Source organism: Nerophis lumbriciformis, linkage group LG09 (genome assembly GCF_033978685.3).
Source record: "Nerophis lumbriciformis linkage group LG09, RoL_Nlum_v2.1, whole genome shotgun sequence".
Taxonomy (NCBI): Eukaryota; Metazoa; Chordata; class Actinopteri; order Syngnathiformes; family Syngnathidae; genus Nerophis; species Nerophis lumbriciformis.
The window spans coordinates 39,688,042-39,697,500 of record NC_084556.2 but is presented as its reverse complement, the minus strand read 5'-3'; the positions used below and the strand labels follow the sequence as shown (position 1 = coordinate 39,697,500).

The 9,459-nt window shown below is 39.3% G+C and overlaps 1 protein-coding gene across 2 annotated transcripts in view; it reads left to right on the top strand.

The window, feature by feature from the left end:
• Positions 1 to 9,459, top strand: part of uvrag (UV radiation resistance associated gene) — a 191,109-nt gene that overhangs the window by 25,457 nt on the left and 156,193 nt on the right. For both annotated transcript variants that reach the window (XM_061961810.2, XM_061961809.2), the window contains exons 2-3: positions 7,070 to 7,187; positions 7,296 to 7,330. In XM_061961810.2, the coding sequence (XP_061817794.1) occupies positions 7,070 to 7,187; positions 7,296 to 7,330 (153 nt within the window). The remainder of the gene's footprint in view (positions 1 to 7,069; positions 7,188 to 7,295; positions 7,331 to 9,459) is intronic.

Sequence of the window (9,459 nt, the reverse complement as noted above, 5' to 3'; positions counted from 1 at the left end):
AGTGATGTAAGGATACCATCATGAAAAGCACATTTAATAAAAAAACGTTATTATGGTCTTACCTTTACTTATGAGTCCATGCGCAGCTGCTTTATTCAGTTTTAAAAGTCTCTCTGTCTCGATGGAGATATTCCTTTAAGTATTACCTCCTGCTTCGATTGAAAGTCCAGTTTAGAAAACTGTTTTATTTTAGATATGTAATCCTCCATGTTAAAAGTGCAAGCAAACGATCACTGCTCACTCTTGTGGCTTGTTGTCTTCTTCTGCAGCACCAGTCTTCTGCAGTACCGGTAGTCGCAAGAAGGATCACTAGCGCCCTCTACCAGCAGAAGGCGGGAGTCATTTAATGACTCATATTTGACACACGCAGCTACGGTATATTAATAAAACATAGCTGCTTACTGTTCTTTTTAGCATATTCAATAGCTTGGACCTTAAATCCTACTGAATAGCTCTTAATCTTCTTCCCTTTATGCGATTTCAAATTATTGAAATCAGCCTCCTCCATTTTGAAAATGATGACAGGTGAAGTGTCACTCATGACGTGACGAGTTTGACCCGGCGGAAGTTCTAGACATATGCTAATTATTTTGCGAAACGAGTTTGACCCGGCGAAAATTCCAGACATGCGCTAATAAAATTCATATTTTGCGAAACGAGTTTGATCCGGCGTTAATCCTGAGCCGGCGGTAAGGCAAAGCATGCACTAATTATTTTGCGAAACGAGTTTGACCCGGCAGTAATTCGAGGCATGCGAATACAGTAAAACTAAAATAATGCTATTTGGTAATAGTAGAAAAGAGCATCATACACAAATACAAATAGACGAAGTAGACATAGAAAGGGTAAAAGAAACTAGATTTTTGGGAGTATTAATAGATGATCAAATGAACTGGAAATCTCATATACAAAACATACAACATAAGGTGGCAAAAAACATTTCAATAATGAATAAAGCAAAATATGTCCTGGGCCAAAAATCACTGCATATTCTCTACTGCTCGCTAGTGTTACCATATCTGAGTTATTGTGCAGAAATATGGGGAAATAACTACAAATGTGCCCTACATTCGCTAACCGTGTTACAAAAAAGATCAGTTAGAATAATACATAATGTTGGATATAGAGAACACACAAACCCTTTATTTATTAAGTCAGAAATATTAAAGTTTGGTGATTTGGTAAAATTGCAAACAGCTAAAATGATGTACAAAGCAAACTATAACCTGCTACCAAAGAATGTACAACAATTCTTCTCAACTAAAGAGGAGAAATATAACCTTAGAGGAAAAAATAATTTAAAACATTTATATGCACGTACAACACTTAGAACTTTTAGCATATCAGTATGTGGAATTAAATTATGGAATGGATTAAGTAAAGAAGTTACCGGCGCCAATTCAAGGAAATACACACTTTTTTGTATTGGATGTTTATCTTTATTTTTGCACATTTTAAAGCAAAATAAGCAATACTTTTACTTTTGAAATGATTATACTATTGCAGAATATTAAGATTTGCACTGTATGTTTATTTTATATTTGCACATTAAAAAGCAAAAAGCTACTTTTAATTTTGTTAAATGTTAAAAGTTTTAAATGTTTACATTGTTACAGAAAAATTTGTCATGTTGTCAATGTTGACTGAGTGGCCATACTTTTTTTTTTTTTGTAAATAAAAGCCATGCCTTTTGAAAAAACTGGCCTACATTTATTTTTTCATCTTCACTTTAAATAAAAAAAATAATCAGTAAAAGGAAAAAAAAAAATCTATAGATTAATCGATTAATCGAAAAAAATAATCTATAGATTAATCGATAGAAAAATAATCGTTAGCTGCAGCCTTAGTAAAGTTCTTTTTTTTTTTTTTTTTTTTTTTTGTCCTGTCCAGCTTCTCAGGCAAATCATATAGTTGATGTAGATGCCCATGTCGGCTGTTCAGATTTACTTTACAAAAGAGAAGTATAGGATACTTCTCTTGTTGCCTTATTTGTATTTGACTTTATTAAATGTATTTATATAATCATTTAGTGCAGCCGGGCCGGAGCAGGAGGGGATAGAAAGAGAAAAAAAAGAAGACAGAGGGGGAAATTGTGGGGACAAGAGGGGGATTAGACAGAGAGACAAAAACAACAACAACAACAACAATAGAGCAACATCAGCAAATATGACATGTACAAATATGATGGTAAAAGTAATAGCAAATAAGCAGTTAGCGAAAAATAAAAAATAATACAGAAATGACAATGAGCATTATTACACTACAAATGGATCAATACAAATACCAATAGAAATAGCGCTATTGATAATGAACAATACCAATAATTTACCTTTATTATCAACAATACAGTTGTTTAAATGCAACAATACATATACGTAATGATAACTTGAGATACGAAAGAATGCAGAAAAATGGAGGGGGAGAAAGAGAAGCAACCTTGTAGATTGTTATAGTCACAATAGGTTAAGCTTTGTCAGTGTGCCATGTGTTACACCCAGTTTACCCTAAGGCAACAACGTTAATATATGTTTGATGAAACGTGATTATGTGCATGAGTGTAAGTATGCATATGTACTTGTATATGTACAGAATGTGTATATGTGTTTGTACAATGAATGTATATGTACAGAAAGTTCTTACTTGTATCTGTCAGTAGACTTGCTATGAAAGCGCTAAAAACCACCGGTGTAGTGGGTTTATATAATTCACCCACCGAACTTTAGTTATTAGAAAGTTCTGGTCGGACGGTTTTTCAAGGGACACATTTCCGGCGTTGTTGTTGCACTAGTGAACCACGGATGAGGGCAGAAGTTCAAAAAGTTTATGTCCTGGGTGAGATGGATCCCTTATGATGTTTTGGGCCTTTTTGAGGCACCTGGCACTGTACAGTTCATCTAGGGAGGGGAGAGAGCAGCCAGTGATCTTCATGGCAGTTTTTATGACCCTCTGAAGTGCGTTTCTCTCTGCCGCTGTGCAGCTGGCATACCATACACACATGCAGTATGTCAGCACACTCTCTATTGAGCAGCAATAGAAAGACACAAGCAGTTTTTGTGACAGGTGGTTCTTTCTGAGGAGTCTCAGAAAGTAAAGTCTCTGCTGTGCCTTTTTGATGGTCACTGAGGTGTTCGCACTCCACGACAGGTCTTCCTCGATCTGGATGCCCACGAACCTGTTGTTAGAGACCCTCTCTACATAGTCCCCGTTGATGTACAGTGGTTGGATATTTATCGTTTTTTTCTTCCGGAAGTCCATGATCAGCTCTTTCGTCTTGGTGTTGTTAAGGACCAGGTTATTTTCCCTGCACCACCCAGTCAGCCACTCCACTTCATTTCTGTAGGCAGACTCATCCCCCCCAGAAATGAGTCCCACTACTGTGGTGTCGTCTGCAAATTTTATAGTGGTATTGCTAGCATGGGCAGGGGTGTAGTCATGAGTGTAGAGGGTGTAGAGTAAGGGGCTTAGCACGCAGCCCTGGGGGGAGCCGGTGCTGATGCTGTTGGATGCTGAGAGGTGGGAGCCTACTCTCACCCTCTGAGATCGATTTGTCAGGAAGTCCAGGATCCAATGACAGATGGAGGAAGACAGTCCTAGCCCCATCAGTTTGGGCACCAGTCTGTGGGTGAGGATGGTATTGAACGCAGAGCTAAAAATCAACAAAGAGTAGCTTTGCATAGCTCCCCTGCTGCTCTAGGTGGCTCAGAGAAGTGTGGAGGGTTGTTGCGATAGCATCCTCTGTAGATCTGTTGGCCCTGTACGCAAACTGGTGAGAGTCAAATGCAGGTGGCATTGGCATTTTTGACACTACTTCCACTCCCGTCCTTGCACGCTACACCGGTACAACAAGGATGATGCGGAGAAGATGCTGCCAAAGGTGAGACACGTAAATAAGACCGCACACAAAACGGCGCATCCTGAAGCGACTGTCAGAAAGCGACCTGAAGATGGTCAAACGTAATCTATGCAACATTTTGACCAAAGAACCACCGTTACATGTTATTTAGACCACAAGGAAGTGTTTTTTAAATTTTGAAAAAAATCCTGATACAACCCCTTTTAATGCGCCTTATAATCCGATGCGCCTATGGTCCGTAAAATACCGTACCGCTTTAATATACCTGAAATGATACCCAAAGCACTTTACATTATACATCACATTCACCCATTCACACACACATACACACACTGATGGCAAGGTTGTCATGCAAGGCACTTCCCATGACCCATCAGGAGCAAAGGTGAAGTGTTTTGCCCAAGGATGACAAAGATGGTAGAAGCTAGAACCCTTAAGTTGCTGGCACGGCATCTCTACCTTCTGTGCCGCGCCGGACAAGAAGTCTTTGAGTGTTAATCGTTAGCTGTCTTAAATGCTAACATAAATACACCAATATTGTTGTTGACTGATTTTATTTTAAAACTTAAGTGAGTAGGGTGTCCATACCAATACTATTTATAAACAACAATACAGTGTGTTGGATCAGTGTTAATGTGTATTTTAAAACATTTACATTTGTGGAAAAATAATTTAAAGTAAAAATCCATTTAACTAAACATTTTACAATCTGCCCCCGCAGTATCCCTGTGGATCACTGACTCTCTGTTGAAGACCTTTTGATTTACACCATTTAAATATATATCGTGAAGACAAATATCACTGCTATTGGGTACACCCAGTGTGGCACCCAATGCTGCATCAAAAAGAGCTGCATTTACTGTACTAGCATTTATGTCACTGCATGTTGCACGCCAGTGTTATTGTGAGTTTAGCCACAAATCCAATATTATACAGTAAACAAAAATATAAAAGCTACACTTTTATTTTTGCTTCCATTTTTCAACTCAAAGATCGAAAACTTTTATTATATACACATACCTATTCCTCTCAAATATTGTTCACTAATCTGTGTTAATGTAGCTATTATTTTTTGCCAAGATAATCCATCCCGCCTCCACAGGTGTGGCGTATCAAGATGCTGATTAAACAGCAGGATTATTTCACAGGTGTGCCTTAGGCTGCACACGATAAAAGTCCACTCTGAAATGTGCAATTTTATCACACAGTACAATGCCCACAATGCCAAAGATGTCGCACGTTTTGAGGGAGCGTGCAGTTGGCATGCTGACTGCAGGAATGTCCACCAGAGTTGTTGCCCATGAATTGAATGTTCCAAAGGCGTTTCAGAGAATTTGGCAGTACATCTAACCGGCCTCACAACCGCAGACCACGTGTAACCACACCAGCCCAGGACCTCCACATCCCCTGCATCCAGCAGGTGCACCTCCATGATCGTTTGCATTCTTTGGTTATGCAAACTAATCAAACTGTGAGAAACGTCTCAGGGAAGCTCATCTGCCTGCTCGTCGTCCTCATCGGGATTTCGACTTGATTGCAGTTTCTTGTCGTAAACGACTTGAGTGGGCAAATGCTCACATTTGATGGCGTCTGGCACGTTGGAGATGTATTTTCTTCACAAATGAATCCCGGTTTTCACTGTTCAGGGCAGATGGCAGACAGCATGTGTGGCATCATGTGATAGAGTGGTTTGCTAATGTCAACGTTGTGAATCGAGTGGGCCATGGTGGGCGTGGGGTTATGGTATGGGCAGGCATGTTATGGACAACAAATGCAAAAGCATTTTATTGATGGCGTTTTGAATGCACAGAGATACCGTGACGAGATCCTGAGGACCTTTGTTGTGTCATTCACCCGAGACTATCACCTCATGTTGCAGCATGACAATGCACGGCTCCATGTTGCAAGGAGCTGTACACAATTCCTGGAAGCTGAAAACATTCCAGTTCTTGCATGGCCAGCATACTCACCGGACATGTCACCTATTGAGCATGTTTGGGATGCTGTGGCGTATACAACAGCATGTTCCAGCTCCTGACAATATCCAGCAACTTCACGCAGCCATTGAAGAGGAGTGGACCAACATTCCACAGTCCACAATCAACAACCTGATCAGCTCTATGTGAAGTAGATGTGTTGCACTCCGTGAAGAAAAATTGCACATTTCAGTGTGGCCTTTTATTGTGGGCAGCCTAAGGCAAACCTGTACAATAATCATGCTGTTTAATCAGCATCTTGGTATGCCACACTTGTGAGGAGGGATGGATTATCTTGGCAAATAAGAAATGCTCACTAACACAGATTTAGATGGATTTGGGAACAATATTTGAGAGTAATAGGTCTTTTGTGTTTATAATGAAAGTCTTAGATCTTTGAGTTAATATCATGACAAATGAGAGCAAAAACAAAAGTGCTGTGTTTATATTTGTGTTTAGTATTCTTGCCCAGGTTGTCAAAACAATCCAGTGTAAAACTTTTGGGGACAAATAAACACGGAAGTATTGATTTTATAGACATAAGAGAAGGCTGAAGGGCATGCTGGGATGATGGAAAAACACGTGAGGCTCCAGTCACCTGTCATGGCACGGTAGAGGAGGCTGGCCGACAGCATGTACAAGAATGCCCACATAAATACGTCTGTTAATCTGTGATGCCGTAAATGGCCAACTTTTAAAAAAAAGACAGGCATTTAAAGGCAATAAAAACTGTGTGCTAGCTCGCGCCCGAATGCATGAACTTTATGATTTGACTCATTGGCATTGTTAAACTCGATTATTCAACATTGTAACACTATTTATAAGTCAGAAAAGAGGAAAATCCTCCCAGGTCATCATAGATTAATTGATATTTTATGTAAATTGCGGCCCACCCAAGCATTGTGGTGCCCCATGCACAGCGACATTATCTGCTCATAGTGAAGGTTGGCACTGAATGGCATTGTGAGTGAGGGCAGGCAAATCTTTCAAAAAAGCACGAAGTATCTATGGCGATCCATATTTATATGATGCAGGCTGTGACAAATGAACTGATGTATGCAAAATCCTACATGCCTTCATTATTTAAACTGTCGTTTTTTTCTCTTTTATCCACAATCACATGCACAAGTCCGTGCCTTTGTGTCATCAAATCCGCCATAATTGTTTTTCAACAGCTCTGATGTTTGTTTTCTGCCTACGACTGACCGCAGCAAATATCTGTTGTGTTTCTGTTAATCAGAGACGATTGCGTCACCTCCGGAGCATTGCAGCAAGAAACATTGTCAACAAGAATGGTTCCCCCCTGCTGGACACTTACTTCACCCTACACCTCTGCATAGGAGAGCGCATATCTAGTGGTTAGTGTGACGAAGACCTTTATTACTGTCTTGCTGTCCATCTTACCTTGCTTTTGATTATGTGCAAGCTAATATTTAATCTGTGTCTTTTAACTTTTGTCTTTTTAGATTTTTACAAGAGTGAAGTCATACGTGACTCACTGGTGAGTATTATTATTTTTAATATTTTTATTTGCTTTCAAATTCTTTACAATTTTACATGCTGGGTTATGTAACAGCATGTGTTGTTGTTTGTTTTATTTTGAACATGCTAACAGTTACAACATAATAGTAGTTTTTCATGCATTTCCATTTTCTCATTGCAACATGTCCGTAAAGGAGTGGGAAAAGCATAGCTTATTTAATCCTACCTTTTTAACACTTCATAGCATTTACTAACACGTTTGTTTACTTCCTGTTCTCAATTTTTAACACAATTTAAATCAATTGTCAACAAATACAACAGTTCTCATAAATAAACAGTTAATTATGTTGTGATTCACGTTATGAGATGAATAATAATATCTAACTTTCAATAAGGTTCAAAATGTTTATCAATATTCTTCTTCTTTGTACTTTGTAAACACTTGGAGTTTGAACAGTTTCTTAAGCTGGATCATATTAGTACAGTGACACCTTGATTTACAAACAAGCTGGTTCTTGAACATGGTTTGTATACCAAAAGGTTTGTATAGTGAAGCCAAGTTCCCCATGGACAATGTAAACAATAATAATTGTTTCGAGCCTCGACAAAAGTCCCTATTTTAGTAAAATATGCACACTCTGAAAAAAGTACAAAGTAGAGCTAGACTGATTTTTTTTTTTAGGGCCTATACCGATTATTAGTAGTTAAGGAGTCTGATAAGCGTTATTTTACTTTTTTAGGGAACATCATACCAGTAGCGACGTAATGTTTATGCGGCGCTAAAGTTGTGGTTAATTTAAAACCGAAAAACATCAAGGTTTTTTTTTTTTAAGAGACCTTTTTATTTTATGTGTGTCAGGGAGGAGCATCAACATTTGCATTTCTATATATATGGGAAATCTCCTGAATATTGGTAAAAATATGGGATTTTGAAGTGCTCTAAAACTTGCTGGTAGACGGCTGCGTTGACCCTGGATCTCAGGAAACAGAGTGGACCGACACCAGCAGATGACATGGCACCCCAAACCATCACCCAACCATGCAAATTTTGCATTTCCTTTGGAAATCGAGGTCCCAGAGTCTGAAGGAAGACAGGAGAGGCACAGGATCCACGTTGCCTGAAGTCTAGTGTAAAGTTTCCACCATCAGTGATGGTTTGGGGTGCCATGTCATCTGCTGGTGCCAGTCCACTCTGTTTCCTGAGATCCAGGGTCAACGCAGCCATCTACCAGCAAGTTTTAGAGCACTTCATGCTTCCTGCTGCTGACCTGCTCTATGGAGATGGAGATTTCAAGTTCCAACAGGACTTGGCGCCTGCACACAGCGCAAAATCTACCCGTGCCTGGTTTACGGACCATGGTATTTCTGTTCTAAATTGGCCCGCCAACTCCCCTGACCTTAGCCCCATAGAAAATCTGTGGGGTATTGTGAAAAGGAAGATGCAGAATGCCAGACCCAAAAACGCAGAAGAGTTGAAGGCCACTATCAGAGCAACCTGGGCTCTCATAACACCTGAGCAGTGCCAGAAACTCATCGACTCCATGCCACGCCGCATTAACGCAGTAATTGAGGCAAAAGGAGCTCCAACCAAGTATTGAGTATTGTACATGCTCATATTTTTCATTTTCATACTTTTCAGTTGGCCAACATTTCTAAAAATCCCTTTTTTGTATTAGCCTTAAGTAATATTCTAATTTTGTGACACACTGAATTTTGGATTTTCATTTGTTGCCACTTCAAATCATCAAAATTAAATGAAATAAACATTTGAATGCATCAGTCTGTGTGCAATGAATAAATATAATGTACAAGTTACACCTTTTGAATGCAATTACTGAAATAAATCAAGTTTTTCAAACTATTCTAATTTACTGGCTTTTACCTGTGTATATATATAGGTCCAGAAGGTCTTATCTTTGTCCATGTGATGTCAGATGAAACAAAAATTGAGCTGTTTGGCCACAATACCCAACAATATGTTTGGAAGAGAAAAGGTGAGGCCTTTAATCCCAGGAACACCAGGCCTACCGTCAAGCATGGTGGTGGTAGTATTATGCTCTGGGCCTGTTTTGCTGCCAATGGAACTGGTGCTTTACAGAGAGTAAATGGGACAATGAAAAGGGAGGATTACCTCCAAATTCTTAAGGA